Source organism: Typopeltis vanoorti, chromosome 12, assembly GCF_054136105.1.
Source record: "Typopeltis vanoorti isolate ZY-2024b chromosome 12, IOZ_Tvanoo_1.0, whole genome shotgun sequence".
In the NCBI taxonomy this organism is placed as follows: Eukaryota; Metazoa; Arthropoda; class Arachnida; order Uropygi; family Thelyphonidae; genus Typopeltis; species Typopeltis vanoorti.
In genome coordinates, this window is record NC_143560.1 from 130434567 (window position 1) to 130461086 (window position 26520).

The window sequence follows — 26520 nt, forward strand, 5'->3', positions numbered from 1 at the left end:
TCACTTAGATCTTAGCATGATCCCTTTCCTCTCTCCAATCTGTGTCCCCATATTTGAAGTCTACCATAATAATTGTTCAGCCTACATTCATTGTGCTAATCTGCTGATACATGGCATTGATATCTTCCTCTTGACCCCCCCCCCCCCCAAGTCTGTTGCAGCTGCAACCAACAATATATTTGTCCTGTTGGCCTCTATCTCACAACAGAGAGCCTCTAATGATCATCTTTAATTTCTAATTTGGTTGGTTATAGTTTGCGAGCTATTATTAGCCTTACCTTGTGTTCTATTTGCTGTATCCTCCCTTAAAGTACAATACCCTTTACAAACTGTTAATAGTTTCCAGTCTCAATACCGGAAACTATTAACAGTTTCCGGTATTGAGACCACATGTTTTAGGATAAATAACACGGTTAATAAAACTTGTTGGAAGGTTTTTTCCCCCCACTTGGTTAGACTATAATAAATTAGTTTAATCCTTTATCCAAGCAAAAAAGTTTGTACCTGAAGTATTTTCAGGACTGAGGCAACTCGTGGTAAAGGTGGACCAAACTCTCATCACTCCTTGTCTCAATATCTCCCGTAATGCAAAGCACATCTCCTTGCGGACATGTATAATGCTATGCATTAAGGGAAGGTCCACTACCCAGAGCAGTTTTGACCTTTATCGAATGTTCAAGTACAGATCAAACTCCAAAATCTCAGCATAGTTCCCCTCAGTAACAGACTCACCCCTGCCACTGAGAAGACCTGCTCATTTGCTCATATCACTTCCAAGGGGTAAGAGCAACAGCCATGCCTCAGTTAACTTCATGGGTTACAGCATTGCCATTCATTACCCCCTATCCAGGACCTGGCTGACAGCAACAGCCGAGCCTCAGTTAAAACTTCATGGGCTACAGCATTGCCATTCATTACCCAAGCATCCAACTGGTTGGATGCTTGGGTGATGAATGGAAGACAAGGAGTGATGAGAGCTTGGTCCACCTTTACCACGAGTTGCCTCAGTCCTGAAGATACTTCAGGTGCAAACTTTGTTTGCTTACACTTGGATAAAGGAGTAAACTAAATTTATTATTTAATAAAACTAAACAAATATAATCCTGCAAGTTTTATAATTTATCATACTTACATAGTCAGAGGTATTTGCAAAAGTTGTCTTAAAAAGAGATTAGAAAAAAATAATTACACATTAAATGGTAAACATGTATTATATGGTAAATGGTATCAGATCTTCACAACGGGTACATATAAATATTCTTACTTTCTGACCTGACTGCAGGATCTGGTAATAATAATGATGATGAACAGCCTATTTTTCTACCCACTGTAGGGCGATAGCCTCTCCCATTGCGGGAGATTTGGGTCTACTGCTCTCATGGTGACCCAGTCTATACTGGGGTGAAGGAATGTATGAAGGTGGAAGACAATTGCAAACATCCATGCCTACGCGGGATTTGAACCCGCAGCCTATTGGTTGGAGAGCAGATACGCTAATCACTCAGCCAACCAGGCCGGCGCTAATAATCATATGAAAATATATTGTATTATGTTGCTTGTATTTATTCATTTTTCTTATTAATAATTACATTACTATGAATATTACTATCATAGTTTAGTTGATTTTTAAATATTTTTTTATTTAGTTTCTAATAGAAGCAGTTCCAGGACAAGGATTTGCTGGGTACATTGCTGTAGATGATGTCGAAGTGAATCAAGAGCATTGTTCATACAGAGGTAAAACATTTATTTGTGCAATTATTATCATTATATTTATCTCATATTTATTTCTGCTGAATCCCAGAACACATTCAAATTCAACATGCGTAGAGTACAAGATTGTTACTATCAACATAAGAATAATCAATGGAAAAGAAATGGAACTAGCAGAAAAATTGGATAAGTACCAGATGAACGTAATAGGTGTTTAAGTTAAGGGATATTACATCCCATATAGTTTCTTAGCCGAATAAGAAACTCAAAGATTTTCATGCCGAATATAGTTAAAACTATATATAAAGTTCGGCGATTCCAAGCGTAAGCAAATATCTGGATACTGCAGCACTGATCCCAAAGGGTAGTGCAAGCTGGGGCAACTCGTGGTAGAGGTGGAGCGAGCTCCGATCACTATTCTTGATATTTGCCCATAATGTGAACTTAGCTCCTAGAAACTGTATTTTTGTTCACTCCTAGAAACTGTATTTTTGTTCAGAACTTGTACCCCTACTACGAGTATTGCCGTGATTGTACCCCTTGATTGTACGTGATTGTACTTGTACCCCTACTACGAGTATTGCCGTGATACGGCAATACTCGTAGTAGGGGTACAAGTTCTGTTCGCTACAAACTTGATATTAACTAGCTCTGGCTACTCACTGATGAGACCTCAATAAAGGTCGAAACCGGTCTGGGTAGTGACCTTCTCTCATAATGTGAACAAAAATACAGTTTCTAGGAGCTAAGTTCACATTATGGGCAAATATCAAGAATAGTGATCGGAGCTCGCTCCACCTCTACCACGAGTTGCCCCAGCTTGCACTACCCTTTGGGATCAGTGCTGCAGTATCCAGGTATTTGTTTACGCTTGGAATCGCCGAACTTTGTATATAGTTTTAACTATATTCGGCATGAAACTCTTTGAGTTTCTTATTCGGCTAAGAAACTATATGGGATGTAATATCCCTTAACTTAAACAAGTTATGTGTCGCCGAATTGAAGCCTTTGGCTCTTCACATATCTAATCTAGTAATAGGTGTGATTGAAACAAAGAAGACAAAAATCAAAAAATGGCAGGGGCATTGTCATTCCATGATTTTAATTTAGATTTCAGTCGTTTCATTAAGTGTGAGGTCTGTTATATGTATTCCTTTGATTACATAATAGATTTGTGGATGTTTAGCGCGGATGGAAGAAGGGTGTGTGTGAAGTGTGACCTGAATGAGGAACTGATGAATGTAAATATGAAATTGATGACAAAAAAGTGATAGTAACGATTGTGTCACGAGTGCACGTTTGAAACAGAAGAATGGTGAGAAAGACAAGTGAAAATATGTTAAAAAATCAGGAAAAAAGAAATAGAGCGATTTGAAAACTGTCACAGATGTTAAAAGGGACGAAAGGGAGGTGAGAGTGCCTGAAAGAAACGAAATTGAGAGAACGAATGAAAGTAGAAATGGCGTGACGCAGAAATCGCAAGAGAAAAAAATCGAAAGAATAAATGATAGCGAAAAAAGAATGAAGGATGCCGAAAGTTGGACGCATGTTGGACTGAAAGTACTGAAACAAAGAAATATGAATGAGAGTAAAAGCGAGAAGAATGATAGTGAAAGTTGGACGTGTGTTGGACCGAAAGTATGGAAATGAAGAAGGATGAATAAGAGGGAAAGTGAGACGAGGGGGTCGAGAGTTAGAAAGTTAGAAAGATTTAATGATAGAGAGAATGTGTCGCGAGATTCGGAAAGTGAATCAGATTGGATGAGGCAAGAAATGAAATGGATGCGGAATGAAATTAAGAGAATTCAGGTCAAAACTATTAAAATAAATCATGATGGCATGAAAGAGTTAACGAAAGATGAGCGAGTGGCGTTGTATGGCGACTCCATTATTAAAGGTGTGCTAGAGGATAAAATGCACAAGGTATGTTTTCCAGGTGGTAAAATGAGTAGAGTGATTGAGGCATTGGATATGAGGCAGGAGTGAGCAAAAGAGTTAATAGTATTAACTGGTACAAATGATTTGAGAGAAAACAAAGAGCATGTCAGAATGAATCTCAGGAGGCTGCTTGGAAAGATAAAAGAGAATAGTGTGACAGGAAGGGTAGTCAGTGTGTTGCCTAAGTATGATTGTGGTGAAATGAGGCGGAGAGCAAGAATTATGAATGATATTCTTGCTGAAATGTGGAGGAGATGGGAGTACAGTTTGTTAATGTGTGGAATGAGTTTGAAGAACGAAGTGAGCTGTATGGGAGCGATGGACTGCATTTGAGTAGTTATGGTGTGAGTAGCTTGGAGAGACTGCTGCTGGAAGGTAGAGAAGTGAATAGAGAGAATGAATCAGATCGAAAGGGGAGTGATGTGAAAGAGCAGGAGAGTAAGACAGGAGAGATTGAAGAAGTGGATATGAATGGGGAAGTGAGTGGTATGAGTATAGAAAATGAGAGAATGGGTGAGCAAGAGGAGCAGGGAAACGGGGAGACTCAGGGTGGACACAGCATGAGAAAGGTGGATGCTCCGAGAGGAGTGAGAGCATGTGTATGCAGGAAAGAAATGGGATGACCATGGGTCAAGAGGAAACAGATGGAATTGAAAAGAGTTCTAAAATGAAGAAGCAGAAAGGGAAATAGCCCCAGTCCAGCATGGAGAGATCACATCGAGTGAGTGGTATCAGTGGAAGTAGCTGTAGATCCAGAAATGAGCTGTTGTGTTTGTATACCAATGCTAGAAGTATAAGAAACAAGGCAGATGAAATGGTTGCACTAATTGTGTCTGTTCACCCAAAGATTGTCGGAATAAGTGAGACATGGTTGAAAGAGGATGACATCCTGACAGGACTAGAGGTAGAAGGTATGATGTGTTTCGTGAGGACAGACGTAATAAAAATGGAGGGCAGTGCTATTGAGGATAGAGAAAGATTTATGTCCATACAAGGTAGAGATGCAAGAGGGAAATGGGGCCAGTGGTTTTGAGGCAGTATCCTGTGAGATCATCATCATCATCATCATCAAATTCCTGCCATGTACCCTCAAGGGGTGTACAGGATATGACAGTACTACATGAAAAAATTACATCATTACTAACTTCCTATCTACAATTTTCCTCCAAATCAGTCTGTTACTTGTCAAGACTCCAACATTATCAGATCTTATATTTCTATCGTCTAAGGCACTTTGTACCGTATCAATCCACCTATATCTTGGTCTTCCTCTGGGTCGTTTTCCTGCCAACCTGGCAGAGAACACTTGTTTTGCTAATCTTTCCTCTCCCATTCTATTTAAGTGACCATACCATCTGAGATTAGCTCTGCTAACACATTCCTGGATGCTGACAATGTCAAGTTCTTTCCTAATATCCTCATTTTTAATATGATATTGCCATTGATGCCATCTGTTCACGCCTCTAATCTTTCTCAGGACTCTCATATCTGTGGTCTCTAGTCTTTGGTCAAGTGTTTTACTTCTGACCCAGCTCTCAGATCCATAAGTTAAAATTGGTTTGAACACAGTCTTGTATACAGCTAATTTAGTGTTCCGACTAATTTCTTTCTTATTCCATATGAATTTATTCAATTGACTTCCCACGATACCAGCTTTGCTGATTCTGTTGTCTATTTCTATATTCAGTTTACCATCTTCAGTATCTATCCTGTGAGATAGAGGTGAATAAAATCAAATACCTGGTGGGATGTTGTTATAGACCTGTTAATGTGGATGGTGGTGATAGTGAAATGTATATTCAAATTAGCCAAGCAAATAAGAAAGGGTTATCATTATGGGCGATTTTATTTATCGCCCATAATGATCAGATAGCAACTGGACATAAAGAAAATGTGTTTCTTGAATTTTTGAGGGATAACTACCTCAGACAGTATGTAACAGAGGGCACACGATGATTAACGGTCTTGGATTTGTTCATCTCATCAGAGAATATAATTATAAATGAGGTATCGAATCATCCACCAATTGGTGAGAATGACCATAAGGTGATTACCTGGGTGGTTGACAGCAGTGCGAGGACCTCTATGAGAAAAGATTATAGGTGGAACTACAAGGGGGTGATTATGAAAAGCTTAGGAGACACTTTGCAGGTGTAGCATGTAATGAGCAGTTAGCTGGAAAATAGATCATGCAGCTCGGTGGATTTTTAAAAACTGTCTAGTAGATGCAATGTCTAAGTGTATTCCAAGGGTGAGAAGGTTAAATAAGGTAGGTGTGAGATGGATGAATAAAGAGATTAAGCATGCGATACAGAGAAAGAGAGCATTGTGGAGGCAGCATAAGAGAAGTGGAAATAACCAATTCCATGAGGACTACAAAAGACCAAGCAATTAGGATGACTTGGTTGGTGAGAGTAGCTAAAGAGAGGTATGAACAGCATTTAGCTAGGGAAGTCAAAAAGAATCCTAAGGAGTTCTTTCAATATGTAGCCAGCAAAAGAAAGAATGATGGCCAGCAAAAGAAATAATGATTATGGAAGGATGAAATTGATTGGAGAAAATAGTATAAAGACAGCTGTTGCAGAATGTGTGGTTGAGTTACTTAATGAGCAGCTCATACATATCTCTCAACCTTGTGAATGTGACTTCATGGAGAGATTGAGAGCAGTTGATGATGGGGAGGAGAGACTGACTGTAAGTGAGCAAAAGGTGTTTGGGGAGTTGAGTAAACTAGATGTAAATAAGGCTGTGGGACTTGATAATATATCACTGTGTATTCTGAAGGAAAGTGCCAGAGAGTTGACACCTGCCTTGACATATTTTTTTAATATGAGTCTTGCACTCAGTCAAGTTCCTAAGGATTGGAAGGAGGGCAAGATTGTGCCACTTCATAAAGGAGGTGATCGAACTCTAGCATCAAACTATAGGCCTATCTGTGTGTCAGGTGGTGGTTAAGTTGTTCAAGAAGCTTGTGAGATCTAGGATCCAGAGTTGGGTTGACAATAATGGTATAATCTTTGATGGATAGCATGGATTTGCTAAAGGTAGGTCATGTTTTAGTAATCTACTTACTTATTACAATAAAGTGACTGCTTCCTTGGACAGAGGAGAAAGCTTTCCTTTTCGCAAAAGCTTTTGATAGAGTACCTCATGATAAGTTGACAGTCAAACTAGTGCAGATGGGGTTGGATATTAGATTAGTGCATTGGATTTGGGACTGGCTATGTGATAGGTATCAACAAGTTGTGTATGGGGGTGTGAGATCCAGGAAAATGGAAGTCACTAGTGAAGTGCCTCAGGGGTCTGTTTTAGGGTCATTACTATTTAACTTGTATATTAATGATATTGGCGAAGATTTTTGCAGATTATGCCATGTTGGGACGAACCATAAAGAGTAGTGAAGATGTTGTGGCCTTGCAAGAAGACTTGAATAAATTGATGATTGGGCAAGCAAATGGTAATGTGAGTTCAATGTTGCAAAATGTAAGGTTTTAAAATTTCGAAAACAAAGATGGGATGCAGAATTTATGCTTGGTGAGAATATATTGTTAGATGTAAAGGAAATAAGAGATCTGGGGGTGATAGTGGATAAGGATCTAAAATTTAGGGAACACATTGCCAACATTGTGAAGACAACACAAAGACTTCTGGGAATGATGCGGAGGACACTGACATGTAGAAGTAGGGAGATTCTTGTTCCATTGTATAAGGTTTTGATAGGCCACATGGACTATTGTGCCCAGATTTGCTCACCGGGTTTTCAGATGGATGAAGAGATGTTGGAAAGGGTCCAAAGACGACTGACTAAGGTAGTTTCTGACCTCTGGAATGTCGAGTATGAGGAAAGATTGAGATAATGCAATTTGCAGAGTCTGGTGGACAGGAAGAGGAGGGAAGATATGATAGAGACCTACAAGTAGGTAAGGGGTTGTTATAGGATCAATGCTGGAGAAGTTCTACAGAGAATAGTGGGAGATTGGGGGAGAACCAGAGGTCATCCCTGTAAAATGTATAAAGTGGATGTGAGTAGGGGAGTGATAGGTTTTTTCCATGCAGAGTTGTGAATGATTGGAATGCCTTGCCCGAGATTGTGGTGTCTGCAGTGAGTTTGAGTGTGTTTACGACACGGTATGATGAGATGTGTGTGTGTGATAAAAGGACTTCCCAGATGAGTCTTTGACTCCATGAGGTCTTGGGTAATAATAATAATAATAATAAACAGATGTGATCTTTCTAAACAACAAATCCAATATGTTATATTCAGGCAGTAACAATCAGGGAAAGAAAGAGTAGTTATTGTATTCAACACGAAATACAAAGATAATATTCTTAAATGACATCCATTATCAAGTAGTGATGTGGGCAAATATTAGAATGGCATCTGACACCAAAAGAGAAAATTTTGGTCTGTGTTGGAAATCTAACCAGCAGAGTAGGAAATGATTACAATCTTTACAATCTTTTCTCTCTCTTCCTCATGGAGAAAAGAACAAAGCTAATAATAATGGTAAGTACCTGCTAGATTTTTCCTCGAGACGGACTAGTTATTACTAATACCACGTTCCAACATAAAAATATGCACGAATTCACAAGGAACAAGAACAAGGATGGCCTTTCCTTCTTCCCATCTGAACTCCTTTTATAATTCTATCTGTATTAATCTGGTAAAGTTCCTTAACTAACTTGAAGATCTCTATCGTATCCCGTCTTTTCCTCCGATCTATGTAACCCTGTAATCTACATTCCTGCAAATGAACTTTTTAACCAACACTCCAGAGTCCTAATATCACTTTGAACATTCGTCTTTGGGCCCTCTCTAGTGCTTCCACATCACAATGAAAACCAGGCAACCAAATCTGAGTACAGGTCCATTTGTGGTCAGACCAATGCCTTATACAGGGTGTCCCAAAATTCACGCAAGAAGGAATTTTGATAGAAAACACAGGTTTTTAATTAAATATTGTAATTTCTTATTGATTCATAAAGTATAGGGTTATGCATGGAATAGCATATCGGATAAATGGCCTCCACGGCTTTGCTGGCACGTACGCACTCTTTTGTCGAAATTTTCCATGACCGTTTTGTATAAATGTGGCTGAATTTCGTTGATACAGCACTCAATTTCTTCCTTGAAGGCACTGGTGGTTGTGGGCTTGTTGGCATAAACCTTAGACTTCAAAAACCCCAAAGAGAAAGTCCAACGGCGTTAAGTCACATGATCTGGGTGGTCAATTCTGATCACCAAAACGGGAAATTACACGACCAGGAAATGACTCATGCAGTAATTGAATTGTTCCTTGGGCTGTATGGCATGTGGCACTGTCTTGTTGAAACCACATGTCGTCCACATCCATATCTTGCAATTTAGGCACAAAAAACTGGATTATCATGTCGCGACAGCGAGCACCATTAACTGTTATTGCCTTACCAGCCGCATTTTCGAAGAAGAACGGACCGATGATGCCTTCAGCCCAAAATCCGCACCAAACAGTGGCACGTTGTGGATGCATTTGTTTCTCAGCAATCACTCGTGAATTTTTTGAACCCCAAATGTGATAATTTTGTCTATTAATGAAGCCATCAAAATGAAAATGAGCCTCATCGCTGAAGATGATTTTGTTCGAAAAATAAGCATCCACTTGTGTTGTTCCATAATCCATTCAATGAACTCTCTTCGCTGTGTGTGGTCATTTTTAATAACCCTGAACTGTCAGCTGTCACACTCTCTTTTTTTTCTCATTGGCAACACTTTACCGCACAAATGGTGCTAAATTTAAATCTTGCGTGAATTTTGGGACACCCTGTATAAAGGCTCCACCACCACCTCCATATCTCCTTAGTCAGTAATGGTAGAAAGTGAACTTCAGTCCAGTGTCTACTAACACTCCAAGATCCTGAATTTCATCCACTTCCTGAAGTACAGCTCCACTAATATAGTACTTAGCAGTATATTATCTCTGTACCCCAAAGTGTAATACCTTGCATTTATTAGTATTTAAACTATAACCTCACTCATCTTTCCAAGCTAAAAGTATATATAAGAATTATTATTATTATTATTATTATTATTATTAATAATTCTTCCTGACTTGCCATAGCAATAGTAGCGAATGTATTTTTCAAGTTCTTCTAGGCAGATGTTAACTGATTTTCCTGTTTGTCCATAATAGGCCAAGTCACAGGGCACTTCATACACTCCTGGGTGTGCTAAAGGGTGAAGTTTATCCTTAGGTGAGCGGATCAGAGTTGCTAGTTTGACATAAGGTTTGAAAGTGGTGCGAAGGTAATGTTTCATCAATACTTTGGGTATCTTTTCTGATGTACCTCTGACATAGGGAATAGAAATGGTCATGTTGTGTTCATGTTTATTAGGGGAGGGCAGAGTAATGGGACTGTGTAGTATTTTATCTATTTTGTAGAGATTATAACCATTGGCCTCTCTCACTTTCGCATGTGCAGGTGTGTTGTGTTCTGGTGGTGCTGAGTTGAGGTTCGGCAGAGTATGGGTGGTTGATGGAGCATCTCTTTGGTGGGATTGTTTGGTGTTGTTGGTGCCATTAAAAAATAAGTCATGAATAAACGTCAACACCTAAGCTTATCTGTTAGATTAAACTCAGCCACAGTGAACTTCCCTTACTCTCATAGCTATATCCAGGGCCGGCAGAAGCGACCATGTGGTGCATGCGGGTGCCCCCGCAAACAATTAATAAGTTCATTTTTAAGAAACAAAATTTTTATCATGAAAACAAAAAATTCTCAGAATGATCAATATTAAAATAAATAAGGCTGGATACACCGAATAAAAATTTTAAAAAATTGCATATTGCCTCCTCTTTAATCAGCCAGCTGTTTACAATTTTTCAGCGAGAGCAGGCTAAATGCTTGCCTACAGAATGTTGTGTCTAGTGCGGTCTAACTAAAGTGAAACAGTGAACGGTTTTTATGTGCAATAACGAATTTTCGTAAAAAACATTTGTTACTAGTTTACCAGTCATATGGTACACATCTCAGTAGGCTACTGACAGTAGTGCAGTGCAGACTATTATTTCGTCTCTGTGTCATGTTGTGTAATAATTTCTTGTGGGTATAAAATAGAAATGGAATGAAAAATTAAATAAAAGTTATCAAATGCACAAAATCGTAAGCATCATGCTGCAAAAGAAGCAGAATTTAAGATACAAACTGGGGTTCTTAATAAATTTGTTAAAATATTAAAATATTCTGATACAGATTGTAACCAACTCGATACATCAGAAATCAGGGTTGAAGAAATGTGCACATCACCCAGTTTGTATGAGTTTGCAACTATTGAACAAGATAAAGCAATATAGCAAATATTGCTTTATCTTGTACTCTATCAATCACAAAAGCTTTTGATAGAGTATCTCATGATAAGTTGACAGTCAAACTAGAGCAGATGGGGTTGGATATTAGATTAGTGCATTGGATTGGAGACTGGCTATCTGATAGGTATCAACAAGTTGTGTATAGAGGTGCAATATCCAGGAAAAGGAAAGTCACTAGTGCAGTGCCTCAGGGATCTGTTTTAGGGCCATTACTATTTAACTTGTATATTAATGATATTGGCAAAGATTTGGATGGAGATATTCAGTTGTTTGCAGATGATGCAAAGTTGGGACGACCATAAAGAGTAGTGAAGATGTTGTGGCCTTGCAAGAAGACTTCAATAAATTCAAAAAAAAAATTAACTTTGAAACAGCCATCAGAAACGCGATGGGAAAGTAAAATTAATGCAATCCGCCCTCTACGATATCAGTTACGCGAAATTTACGATGCACTTTTTGAAATTTTAAATAATGAAAATTTTAATAAACTCAGCATGAAGCACAAACATTATGTGCTAAAATAAAAGACTACAAATTTATTTGCTCTCTTATAACTGGGCATGATTTCCTTAGCAGAATAAACCCTGTCAGTAAAATGCTTCATCACAAAAATATGAACATTACACTTGCTTTAGAATCTGTCGATAACTTAAAAATATTCTTACAAGAGTATCGATCAGATACAAATTTTAAAGAAATTCTAAAAATGGCAAAACAACTGAGTGAAGAGGTGGATCGAGAACAAGAATTTAAAACTGGTACGGAAGTTTGAGGACGAAAATAGACACGACAATTTGACTATGAGCATCATGACAAAACGCCACAATTGCCAGAAGATAAATTTAGAGTGAATGGGTTTTGTACACTTCTAGACGTTGCAATGTGTTCGTTAATAAAACATTTTGAACAGCCAAAAACAAATTATGAAAATTTCAATTTCTTGTATAGATTCTTACAAATTAATAACGAAGATTTACGAAAAAATTGTGATGATTTGGAGATTCTCTTGAAGGATGGCGACAATAAAGACTAAAATGCAATAGAACTACAGTATATGACGAATTATGTGCTTTCCGGGATATTTTTCAGAATGATAATTTAAATATTTAAAATGCTTTCGATATTCTTAATTTTATTGTGTCCAATAAGTTATCTTTCCCTAACTTTTCAATTGCTTTAAGAATACTATTAATCTTACCCGTTAGTGTAGCGAGCGGTGAACGTTCCTTTTCCAAGTTGAAATTGATTAAAACCTACTTAAGAACAAGTATGTCACAAAAAAGGCTTGTTAGTTTGGCGTTAAAAACTATTGAAAATGATATATGTGTGGAATTAGGCCTGAATAATAATAATAATAATAATAAAGAAACAAAATGAACAGTCATAGATGCAACAAAGAAGTAAAGCAGCAAAAAAGAAAGATTGTAAATGTCTGTCAGAAGAAGCTATTTCAAATAGCAGAGGAAAGAAGAAAATGAAACTTCAGAGAAACAAAGAAAGGGATAGACAACTGAGTGCAGATTTCCATAGACAGACAAGGAAAGATAAGAAAAAACATTAAAACAAAAGGTTCAAGGAATTTCAAGATAGTAATATTATGGGTAGAACAAGAAATCTGTTTAGAAAAATAAATGATGTTACAGAGAAGTTTATTCCTTGATTAGGGGTACCAAAAGGTAATTCAGGAAAATGTCTCATGGAAGAAGAAGCAGGGAAAAAACAATGGAAATGGTATGTAGAGGATTTGTACAAGAAAGATAATAATACTGAAGGAGAATTTGAAAGAAGAGAATTTATTGAGGAACCCATGATAATGAAAAGTGAAGTAATATCAACAATGGAACAGCTGCCAAAAGGAAAAGCTCCCGGAGTTGATGGAGTGTCAGTGGAATTATTCAGAGCAGCTGGGGATGAAGTAATGAATATATTGACTGAAATTTGTCAACAGGTTTGGAAAAAATATACTGGCCTAGAGATTGGAAAACATCAGTATTCATCCCAATTCCAAAAAAAATCAAATCCCAGAGATTGTGAGAATTATAATAAATTTAGTTTAATCCTTTATCCAAGTGTGAGCAAACAAAGTTTGCGCCTGAAAGTATCTTCAGGACTGGGGTAAGGTGGTACAACACCGGGAAACTTGTTGCAATGGTGGAGCAAGCTAACATTACTCCTATCTCAGTATTTCCCATAATGCAAAATACATCTCCTTGCGGATATGTCTAATGTTATGCATTAAGGGGAGGGCCACTACCCAGACTAGTTTCAACCTTTGTTGAGGTCTCTTCAGTGGGAGCCAGGCCCAAGTGGAGATACCAGGCAGAAGAATTAGCAAGGTCATCTCTACCTATAGGAGTTGTCAAAAGTTGCCACCTTTTTTATTAAATTACTCTGGAATTAGAGAAAGATGTTGAAAGTTTATTTTTCACTTGGTTAGACTATAATAAATTTAGTTTAATCCTTTATCCAAGTGGGAGCAAACAAAGTTTGTGCCTGAAAGTATCTTCAGGAGTGGGGAAAGGTGGTACAACACTGGCCAACTTCATTACAAAGGTGGAGCAAGCTAACATCATTCCTATCTCAGTATCTCTAATAATGCAAAACACATCTCCTTGCGGATATGTCTAATGTTATGCATTCAGGTGCAAACTTTGTTTGATCACACTTGGATAAAGGATTAAACTAAATTTATTATAGTCTAACCAAGTGAAAAATAAACTTTCAACATCTTTCTCTAAATCCAGAGTAAGTTATTAAAAAGGTGGCACACAGTTTGGCAACTCCTATAGGTAGAGATGACCTTGCTAATCCATCTGCCTGGTATCTCCACTTGGGCCTGGCTCCCACTGAAGAGACCTCAATAAAGGTCGAAACTAGTCTAGGTAGTGGCCTTTCCCTTAATGCATAACATTAGACATATCTGCAAGGAGATGTGTTTTGCATTATGGGAGATACTGAGATAGGCGCGATGTTAGCTTGCTCCACCTTTGCAACAAGTTTTCCAGTGTTGTACCACCTTACCCCAGTCCTGAAGATACTTTCAGGCGCAAACTTTGTTTGCTAACACTTGGATAAAGGATTAAACTAAATTTATTATAGTCTAACCAAGTGAAAAATAAACTTTCAACAGTGATCATGAAGCGATCACCTGGGTTGTGGCTTGCCATATGCAGACTTATGTGAGGATAGGATATGTGGAATTGGTGATTATAACATTCTTAGGAGACAGCTTGGAGCTATAGCATGGAATGAGGAGTAAAGCATTGAGGAAATAAATGCTGCTTGGAAACTGACAAAGAAATATATAACAGCATCAATATGTGAATGTATTGCAAAGGTCAAAAGCCTGAATAAGATAGGTGTAAAATGGATGAATGAGAGGATTAAGCATGAAATCTGGAAGAAGAAGAAAGCACTTTGGAAACAACACAAGATGAATAATGGTAATAATCAGTTACATGAAGAGTATAAAGAATAAGAGCCAGGAGAGCAACTCAGTTAGTAAGGAGAGCAAGAGTGCAGTATGAACAGAAATTGGCAAATCAGGCAAAGAAAAACCCCACAGTTTTTTAGATATGTGGTAAGTAAAAGGAAGAATGATTATGGTAAGATGATGTTAATGGATGAAAATTGTGAAATGGGTACTGCTGCAGATGACATTGTTGAGGTATTCAGTGATCAATTTGTAAGGGTGTTTCATCCTCATCAGGGTGGAATTATGAGGAACTTAAGTGTAGAGGACATAGGAGAGGATAGCTTAATTGTGAGTGAGCAGGAAGTATTTGAAGAAATAAATAACTTTGATGTCAATAATGTGATAGGCTTTGATGATGTATCACTGCACATCTTAGAGAATGTTCCAGGGAACTGGCAGAAGCATTGGCATGTCTGTTTAATAAGTCTAATAACAGCACAGTCTCCAAGGGAGAATGATGGTAAAATAGTTCTGTTGCATGAATGTGATGCTAAGCCTGTTGCTACAAATTATAGGCTAATCTCTATATCTGCAGTTTTGTGGAAGGTACTAGAGAGAGATTGGTGAGAAGTAGGATACAGAAATTGGTTAATAACAGCAGTATTCTTGGTTTTTATCATCATGGGTTTGTTAAAGGGAGATGATGTTTTACTAACTTACTTATGTACCATAACAAGATGACAAATTCCTTGGACAAGGAAGATGCATAAACAGCATATACTTGAAATGGATGGGATTGGATCAGTGTCAGGTATCAGAAAGTTGTATATGGGGTTGCAGTATCCTGAAGGTGGTGCACCACACAGGTCAGTTTAGGGACCATTGTTGTTCAGTTTGTATATTAATTATATTGGGATGAGTTTAACTAGTGATATGAGGTTTTTTTGCATCTGATGTAAAATTGCAGAGTGCAATGCAGACTCATGTAGATGTTATTGCTTACAGGAGGACTTGAATAGATTGCATGAATGGGCAGTTAAGCAGAACTGTCTGTTCATTGTTGTAAAGTGTAAGATTTTGAAAATTGTTAAGCACTGATGGGATGCAAAGTACACACTTGGTGGGGAACTTTAAAGGAGGTAGAGGAGATGTAAAATCTGGGAGTGGTGGAGGACAAGAACCTGAAATTCAGGGCCACATTGCACAAGTTACGAAGAAGTCACATTGGATAATGGCAATGATTCTGAGGATCCTGATATGTAGAAATAAAGAAATTATGCCATTGTATAAGGGTTTGATCAGGTCTCATATGGATTATTGTGTTCAGATTTGGTCCCCAGCTTTTCATGGCGAGAAGGATATGTTAGAAAGGGTTCAGAGGTGGCAATTTATTTTTGGAATGTGGACTATGAGGACAAATTGAGAGAATGTAAATTACTAAGCCTCGTGAAGAGGGGTGATATGATTAAGACATATAAGCTAGTCAGGGTTTATTATCAGGTTGACAATGGAAGAAATATTTGGAAAAAAAAATGGTAGAGGTGGGGATAGAACAAGATTCTATTTCTGGAAACTGTGTAAGGAGGGTGTGAGCAGAGAAGTGAAGAGAAGTTTCTTTGTATGGAAAGTGATTGGTTAGTGGAAGGCATTGTCTAAGTGTGTTGTGAATGTAGATGCATTGAATCAGATTAATGCATTAATCTGATTCAGTGGTGTTTGATAGTGTGTACCTCCCAGATGAGTCTCTGACTCCATGGGCGTCAGATGTTAAAAAAAAATAATGATAATATGACAAGGTGTCAAGAGGAAAACTATGTAAAATGCTCCAGTTATATATGTAATAATTGAGATATTATCTCAAGCAATACTTCGTTTTTTTCTTAGTTGCAATTCAGCAGTTAGAATTGAACGAGGTATAAGGAGATGGTTTGATGTTAAATCATTGTGGGGAGAAGGATGTATAGATCTCCATTCTTTTTCTTTATTACTATTTTTTGACAGACTTCCATGGAGTCGAGAAACTCATTGCAGAAGGTCACACTTTCACATACACAACTCATACCTTGACTTAAATGCATTCACTCTTTCTGAACTCACCACACTCTCAGACAATGAATTCCAATCAACCACCACTTTCCATGCAAAAAAATCAACTTCTCAGTCCCTTGCTCACATTCACTTTATGCAGCTTGCAGGGATGGCCTCTAGTTCTGCTCTCCTCCCCCAGATATTCTATGAAAAATCTCATCCACGTTAATCTGGTAATTACCCCTTATAAGTCTCGATCATGAATCCTTTCTTCCTTCTATCCACTGGGCTTGGTAATTTGCATTCTCTTAATCTATCCTGATATTCCACATTCCAGAGACAGAAACCAACTTAGTCAACAGTCTCTGAACCCTCTCCAACGTCTCATCATCCTTTCAAATACCAGCCATCCAAATCTGTGCACATTAATCGATATGTGGCCTAATCAAGGCTTTGTACAATTGAAGTAAAACCTTACTTCTAATTGTCAGTGTCATATGCTTCATTCCCATAATCTGCTGTATTGTCCTCAAAATTTTAACAAAATGTCTATGAAATTTCAACTCCCTATTTGCCATTACACCAAGATCTTTCATCTCGTCCACTTCCTCTAAAATGTCCCCACCAATCCTGTATTCTGCATCCCATCTTTGCTTTCCAAATTTTAAAACCTTACACTTTGCTACATACATTAAATTGACATCCTTGCACACTGACCCATTCTGACAGTCTATTTAGGTCCTCTTACAAAGCTACATTTGCCAGTAAACTTTAAAAAAAATTAAACCTGAAAAAATATTGTTTATTATCATAATGCTTTTATGTTATTTTTTGACCATATGAACTATGGAAAAGATTGACATCAACTCGGTTTATATTGGTCGAATTAATTTATTTGATACTAAATAAAAAATACCAACAAGTTTTGCCAACTTAACTGTTTGGCTTCTTTAGGGTGAAAAAAATAGATGCAAAACAACTTAAACACTAAAACTGTTCATGAAAGGAATGAACCGAATGCAATTGTATTTTTTACAAATACAGAAGAACACGTACATCACACACATGGAGTGCGTATGATGTCAACTGTTGTTATGTAGGAACGTTCTGTAATTAGCAGCAAGATTTAACTCTGCCGTGTTGGAGATCTTATGAGGGTCTTCCAAATATCAGCCAGAATTAATCCTTGGTTTCTATTGAGGTTATGTTTAGAACGGATAAGTGTTATGGCTTCTTTTATTGTTCGGGAGCAGAAATTTAGAATGCCCTATTTAGAGGCATGGAGCAAAAGCTCCATGCCTCTAAATAGGGCATGGAGCTTTTGTCCCATTCTATGGTATGGTTTGTCCTTGAGAAATGATGTGCTAACCCTGAATTGTCTTTGTTGTTGTTGTTGACATCTCCTACATGTTTTTTTTTCTGATTTCCAAACTTCTAGAGGTCTAACCAATATAGTTTAAACCGCATGAACAGGGGATGTTATAGACACCGGCATATTTGAAGAAAGTATGACTGTCTTTCGGAGATCTTAAAAATTGTTAGATAGTCTTTAAAGGTTTAAAAGTCACTCGTATTTAATGTGGCTTGAAAAGTGTAGCAATGTTTTTGGAAACTGTCCCATCATAAGGAATGGCAATGATAAAGATCTCAAAGATGAACTATCCCACATATCAAAAACCCTCATAGACAATGGTTACCCAAAAATTGATCCACAAGATACTTTTCTGTGACCCCTCACAACAACAACAACAATCTGAAGAAATACGTTATAAATCCACCATCGCCATTCCTTATGCTGGGACAGTTTCTAAAAAGATTGCTACACTCCTCAAGCAACATGAAATACGAGTGACTTTTAAAATTTAAAGAATATCTGTCAATTTTTAAGATCTCCGAAAGACGGTCATGCTTTCTTCAAATATGGCGGTGTCTATAACATCCCCTGTTCATGCGGTTTAAACTATATTGGTCAGACCTCTAGAAGTTTGGAAATCAGAAAAAAAGAACACATAGGAGATGTAAACAACAACAGAGAAAACAATTCGGTGTTAGTAGATCATTTCTCAAGGACTACCATAGAATGAGACAAAAGCTCCATACCCTATTTAGCGGAAGATTTCTGCTCCCGAATCATAACAGAAGCCATAGCAGTTATCCGTTCTAAACATAACCATAATAGAAACCAATAATTAATTCTGGCTGATATTTGGAAGACCCTCATATGATCTCTAAGCATGCCAGAGTTAAATCTCACTGTTAATTACAGAACGTTCCTACATAACATCAGTTGACATCATACACGATCCATGCATGTGATGTACGTGTTCTTCTGTATTTTAATTCGGTTCATTCCTTTCATGAACGGTTTTAGTGTTTAAGTTGTTGTGTATCTATTTTTTTCACCATGAAGAAGCCAAACAGTTGAGTTGCTGAAACTTGTCGGTATTTTTTACTTAGTATCAAATAAATTAATTCAACCAATATAAACCCAGTTGATGCCAATCTTTTTCATTGTTTATTATCGATAAAATTATACAGTTTGGTATAATTCAAAATTACTTAAAAATAAAATATATTCTTTTTGTTTTGTTTCAAGAAAAAATATTGTTTATTATCGATAAAATTATACAGTTTAGTATAATTCAAAATTACTTAAAAATAAAATCCATTATCATAACCTCAATAATGCTCTAAACTAAAAACTATTTCAAATGTTATGAATTAAATTGTAATGTCCAAATATTTAAAGAGACGGAGTAAACATGATAAGCACTACGAACACTCTACTACTGTCGCAAACTGCATATAAACAACAGTGGAACTGCACAACAAAGAGTGCCGCATTATGCGAATAACTCTCATCTCGCATCATCACCATTTAAGAACTCCATTATATGTAATATAATAAGGGACTTTGTAGCATGCAGTTCTTGCGGCATGTATATGTCTCGGGAGTTTTACATGTGGCTGGTGAGAAAGGGGGAGTACATGGGTGCGCGAAACGCAGGCAATGGGAGGAAATAAATGAAATAGATATATAAATAACTGACCTAGTTGCTCCAGGAATGGGAAATAAATATCAGAAGACGAGTAGTGTGATAGGAGAGAATGAAGAAAAAAATACGAATGAGAAAATAATAGTCGATGGTGTGGAAGGCTCGAGTGACTGAAAGTTTTGGAGATGGCTGTTTGGGAGAGTGAATTTTGATTTAGAATGACTGACTTGCAGAGGGAGATAGATGGGCTGAAAGAGGAATGTCTTGTGAATGAGATGAGAAGTATAAAAGATGAGATGAGTAGAATGGAAGAGATAAATGCAAGGCAAATCAGAGTAGGAGAGAGAGAGAGTTTTGGGAAGGATAGGAGAGGAGAGCATTTTGGGAATGATAGAAGAGGAGAATGGAAACAGCAGGAGAGAGGGAATGAGAGAGAGGTATGGGAATGCTAGAAGAGGAGAGAATGGAAAAAATAGGAGAGAGGGAATGAGAGAGAGGTATGGGAATACTAGAAGAGGAGAGAATGGAAACAGTAGGAGAGAGGGAATGAGAGAGAGGTATGGCAATGCTAGAAGAGGAGAGAATAGCAGCATTAGAGGAGATGGAATGAGAGAGAGAGATGTATGGGAATGATAGAAGAGGAGAGAATGGGAATAGTAGAAGAGAGGGAATGAGAGAGAGTTATGAGAATAACACAAGAGGAGAGAATAGGATAAGTGGAAGAGAGGGAATGAGAGAGAGTTATGGGAGTGATTGAGGAGGAGAGAATGGAAACAGTAGGAGAGAGGGAATGGTGAGAGGTGTAATATATGGTGACTCAATGATCCGTGGTGTGCAAGATAGGATGCATGAGAAGTGTTTGCCTGGAGGAACAATAGAGAATGTGGCTATGGCAAGAGGGGTGAAAGGATGGATGAGATGATTGTGAGGTGGACACGAATGACTTCAGAGGCAGTGTAAATCGGGCAGCGAGAGATCTGAGATTCTTGCTTGAAGTTGTGCAAAATGGAAGATGGAAAATGGAAGCAAATGGAAGATTGTGTGTGTGTTGCTGAGGTATAATAGCGATGAGCTGAGCAGAAGAGCAGCAATACTGAATCACATAATAGCCAGAATGTGTGAGAAGAGAGGGTTGGAATACGTGTATGCAGGGCCGGCGGTAGCGGGCATGCAGATCATGCAGTGCATGCAGGCGCTGCTATGATGGGGGTGCTGCCACCAGGGAACGGTTCATAAGTTAATTTTTAAGATACAAATTTTTTATCATAAAAACAAAAAAATTCTTAGAATGATCAATATTAAAATAAATGAGGCTATACACTGAATAAAAATGAAAAAAAAAAAATGTATGTTGCTGCTGCCTCTTTGATCAGCTGGCTGTTTACAATTTTGCAGCTAGAGCAGGCTAAATTCTTGCCTGAAGAATGTTTTGTCTACTGCAGTCTATCTAAAGTGAAATGGTGAAGAGTTTTTATGCGCAGAAACGAATTTTCATACAAAACATTTGTTGCTAGTTAACCAGTCATATGGTACACATCTCAGTAGGCTACTGACAGTAGCGCAGTGCGGACTATTATTTCGTCTCTCTGTCGTGTTGTGTAATAATTTCTTGTGGGTATAAAATAGAAATGGAATCAAAAATTTAAAAAAAAAAGTTATCCGGTGCACAAAATCATAAGCGTCATGCTGCGAAAGAAGCAGATATTAAGAAACCAACTGGGGCTCTTAATAAATTTGCTAAAATATTAAAATATTCTGATGCAGATTGTAACCAACTCGATACATCAGAAATCAGAGTTGAAGAACCGTGCACATCACCCAGTTTGCACGAAGGTACTATTGCAACTATTGAACAAGATAATTGAACAGGATTTAAGTGAAAAATAGTTAGGATTTAGTCAACTACAACAAGCTTTACTTGTAGTTGACCACGAAACTAACACATTGTTAGTGTCTCTGTGAATTTAGAATATCCAGGTGAACGGGGAAATATTGATGAAAAATTACCAGTTGTTTTAATTGTAACGGGGCCTGTTCAAAATAAAAATATAATATATCCCAGAGATACATAGGGTCGTGAATTTGGCGACACCCATTATAATAGAAAAATGGAAAACAGAGAGCTCGTGCCAAGAACATGGCTCATTTATTCCGAAACATTAAATTCTATTTTCTGCTTTTGTTGCAAACTTGTCGCACTACTGAATCAACTGAATTACCCACTGAGTCTTGTAGAAGGTTATAACGATTGGAGAAATGTAAGTACAACTTTACCTAGACATGAGACTAGTTTAACTCACATGAAAAATTTCTTAAAATGGAAGGAACTTTATAAAAATGTAAAAAAACAAAACTACTATTGATTTACACACTCAAAGCATGTATGAAATGGAAAAGAAACATTGGACGAGTGTTTTAGAATGCTTGATTAAAATTATAAAATTCTTTGGTAGCCAAAATTTAGCTTTTTGCGGATCATCTGATAAATTATATATGAAAGAAATAACGGCAATTTTTTAAAATTAGTCGAACTGTTTATGAAGTTTGATCCCGTTATGGAAAATCACGTTAAAAGGGCCCCAACGAAACAATAGAGTACACTATTTGATTAAAGACAGTCAAAATGAAATATTGGAAACTTTAAGTAACGCAATCAGAGATACACTTTTATTATCGATTCGAAAATCTAAATATTATTCCATAATTTTAGACTGCACACCTGATGCAAGCAAAACAGAACAAATGACCATTATTATTCACTTTGTTTCCTGTGACAATGGAATTGTCAAAATCAGAGAAAACGTTTTAGGTTTTGCAGATATATCAGATTCCACAGGATGTGGTTTATGTGCAACAATAATGGAACAACTGGAAAAATGGAACATTCCCAATGAAGACATGCGAGGCCAAGGGTATGACAATGGGGCAAATATGGGCTCCAAAATTTGCTTTTGAACAAAAATCCTTTAGCTTTTTATGTGCCATGTGCTGCTCGTATTCTAAATTTAATCATTGACGATGCAGCCAAAGTGAATGCAGATGCAATTAGTTTCTTTGCAATTATTCAAGAAATATACAATTCTTTTCATTCTCTTACAAACGTTGGGCAATCTTTTTAAAGTTCGAAAAAAAAATTAACTTTGAAACAGCCATCAGAAACGCGATGGGAAAGTAAAATTAATGCAATCTGCCCACTACGATATCAGTTAGGAGAAATTTATGATGCACTTTTTGAAATTTTAAATAATGAAAATTTTAATAAAGAAACTCAGCATGAAGCACAAACATTATGTGCTAAAATAAAGGACTACAAATTTATTTGCTCTCTTATAACTTTGTATGATTTACTTAACAGAATAAACCCTGTGAGTAAAATACTTCAAGACAAAAATATGAACATTACACTTGCTTTAGAATCTATTGAAAACTTAAAAATATTCTTACAAGAGTATCAATCAGATATAAATTTTAAAGGAGTTCTAAAAACGGCAAAATAACTGAGTGAAGAGGTAGATGGAGAACAAGAATTTAAAACTGGTACGGAAGTCCAACGACGAAAGAAGACACGACAATTTGACTACGAGTATCATGACGAAACGCCACAATCGCCAGAAGATAAATTTAGAGTGAATGTGTTTTATACACTTCTAGACATTGCAATTGTTCGTTAATAGAACGTTTTGAACAACTAAAAACATATTATGATAATTTCAATTTATTGTATAGATTACTACAAATTAACAACGAAGATTTACGAAAAATTGTGATGATTTAGAGATTCTCTTGATGGACGGCGACAATAAAGACGTAAATGCAATTAAACTATATGACGAGTTATGTGCTTTCTGGGATATTTTTCGGATGGATAATTTAAATATTCAAAAGCCCTTTCGATATTCTTAATTTTATTGTGTCCAATAATTTATCTTTCCCTAACTTTTCAACTGCTTTAAGAATACTATTAACCTTAACTGTTAGTGTAACGAGCGGTGAACATTCCTTTTATTATTATTATTATTAAAACAAGACCTCATGGAGTCAAAGACTCATCTAGGAGGTCCTTTTATCTTACACACACATCTCATCATACCGTGTCTTAAACACATTCAAACTACTTGCAGACACCACGCTCTCAGGCAGGGCATTCCAATCACTCACAACTCTGCACGAAAAAAACCTGCCTCTCACTCCCTTACTCACACCCTCCTTATACAGTTTCCAGGGATGACCTCTGGTTCTCCCCTGATCTCCCACTATTCTCTGTAGAACTTCTCCACCATTGACCTATAACAACCCCTTACCAACTTGTAGGTCTCTATCATATCTCCCCTCTTCCTTCTCTCCACGAGACTCTGCAAATTACATCTTTTCAATCTTTCCTCATACTCAACATTCCAGAGGTCAGAAACTACCTTAGTCATTCGCCTTTGGACCCTTTCCAACATCTCTTCATCCTTCTGAAAACCCGGTGACCAAATCTGGGCACAATAGTCCAAGTGTGGCCTAATCAAAGCCTTATACATTGGAACAAGTATCTCCCTATTTCTACATGTCAGTGTCCTCCGCATCATTCCCAGAAGTCTTTGTGTTGTCTTCACAATTTTGGTGATGTGTCCCCTAAATTTTAGATCCTTATCCACTATCACCCCCAGATCTCTTATTTCCTCTACTTCCAACAATATATTCTCACCAAGCATAAATTCTGCATCCCATCTTTGTTTTCCAAATTTTAAAACCTTACATTTTGCAACATTGAACTCACATCCCCATTTGCTTGCCCAATCACTCAATTTATTCAAGTCTTCCTGCAAGGCCACAACATCTTCACTACTCTTTATGGTTCGTCCCAACTTTGCATCATCTGCAAACAACTGAATATCTCCACCCAAATCTTCACCAATATCATTAATATATAAGTTAAATAGTAATGGCCCTAAAACAGACCCCTGAGGCACTCCACTAGTGACTTTCCTTTTCCTGGATATTGCACCCCCATACACAACTTGTTGATACCTATCAGATAGCCAGTCTCCAATCCAATGCACTAATCTAATATCCAACCCCATCTGCTCTAGATTGACTGTCAACTTATCATGAGGTACTCTATCAAAAGCTTTTGCGAAATCCAAGTATATTACCGTGTATCCTTCTCCTCTGTCCAAGGAAGCAGTCACTTTATTGTAATAAGTAAGTAGATTACTAAAACATGACCTCCCTTTAGCAAATCCATGCTGTCCTTCAAAAATTATACCATTGTTGTCAACCCAACTCTGGATCCTAGTTCTCACAAGCTTCTCCAACAACTTAACCACAACACCTGACACACAGATAGGCCTATAGTTTGATGCTTGAGTTCGATCACCTCCTTTATGAAGTGGCACAATCTTGCCCTCCTTCCACTCTTTAGGAACTTGACCAAGTGCAAGACTCGTATTAAAAAAATATGTCAAGGCAGGTGTCAACTCTCTAGCACACTCCTTCAGAATACGTGGTGATATATTATCAAGTCCCACAGCCTTATTTACATCTAGTTTACTCAACTCCCCAAACACTTCTTGCTCACTTACAGTCAGTCTCTCCTTCCCATCATCAACTGCTCTTAATCTCTCCATGAAGTCACATTCACAAGATTGAAAGATCTTTATGAATTGCTCATTAAGTATCTCCACAACACATTCTGCAACAGCTGTCTTTATACCATTTCCTCCAATCAATGTCATCCTTCCATAATCATTCTTTCTTTTGCTGGCTACATATCGAAAGAACTCCCTAGGATTCTTTTTGGCTTCATTAGCTAACTGCTGTTCATACCTCTCTTTAGCTACTCTCACTAACCAAGTCACCCTCCTTGCCTGGTCTTTGTAGACCTCATGAAATTGGTTACTTCCACTTCTCTTATGCTGTCTCCACAATGCCTTTTTTTTCTGTATTGCATGCTTAATCTCTTTATTCATCCATCTCACACCTACCTTATTTAACCTTCTCACCCATGGTATACATTTAGACATTGCATCTACTAAATAGTTTTTGAAAATCCCCCAAGCTGCATTGATCTCTTTTCCAGCTAACTCCTCATTCCATGCTACATCTGCAAGCTGTCTCCTGAGCTCTTCATAATCACCCCCCTTGTAGTTCCACATATACCCTTTTTTCACAGGGGTCCTTGCACTGCTGGCAACCACCCAGGTAATCACCTCATGGTCACTTTCACCAATTGGTGGATGATTTGACACCTCATTTATAATTACATCCTCCGATGAGATGACCAAATCCAAGACCCTTAATCCTCGTGTGCCCTCTGTTACATACTGTCTGAGGTAGTTATCCCTCAAAAACTCAAGAAACTCATTTTCTTTACTTCCAGTCGCTATCTCTTCATTCCAGTCTATATTGCCATAATTAAAATCACCCATAATGATCACCCTTTTCTTATTTGCTTGGCTTATTTGACTATACATTTCACTATCACCACCATCCACATTACCAGGTCTATAACAACATCCCAAGTTGAAATTGATTAAAACCTATTTAAGAACAAGTATGTCACAAAAAAGGCTTGTTAGTTTGGCATTAAAATGATATATGTGCAGAATTAGACATTAAGACCATTATTTCTAATTTTGTGAATATGAAATCAAAAACCTTAAAATTTTAAGTAAAAAAATTTCAAGGATATTTATATAATTTAATTTATTTTCTGTTATTCTGTAAAGATGTCATTTTTTGAATACTTATATTAAATGTTCTAATTATTTCTGATTTCTTTTCTTATTTTCTCATCTATCTTGAGTTTCTTTTATTTTTCTAAAAGATAGTTCCACTTATAAAAATTATTGCAAGTTACTAAGAATTTAGTAACTTGTAAAATGCAAGAATTTTTTAAACTTTCGTTGAAATAAATTTTAACTTTAATTAAAATTCATTTTAATTTTGTTAGCAATTCGGATCAGTGAGTAGGCTATAATCCCTGTATCATTATATTCATCGATTAAAATGAAGTGGCTTTTTATCAAAATTTGCTTTAACTTTTGAGAATTTTTTAAATGTACGGTATTTAACGATTATCCTGCATAGTCAACACTCC

At 37.2% G+C, this 26520-nt stretch overlaps 1 protein-coding gene across 1 annotated transcript in view; it reads left to right on the forward strand.

The window, feature by feature from the left end:
- LOC150101228 (apical endosomal glycoprotein-like) overlaps positions 1-26520 on the forward strand; it is a 174706-nt gene that overhangs the window by 89374 nt on the left and 58812 nt on the right. The window contains exon 3 of the mRNA XM_090402191.1: positions 1647-1737. Within this exon, the coding sequence (XP_090258317.1) occupies positions 1647-1737 (91 nt within the window). The remainder of the gene's footprint in view (positions 1-1646; positions 1738-26520) is intronic.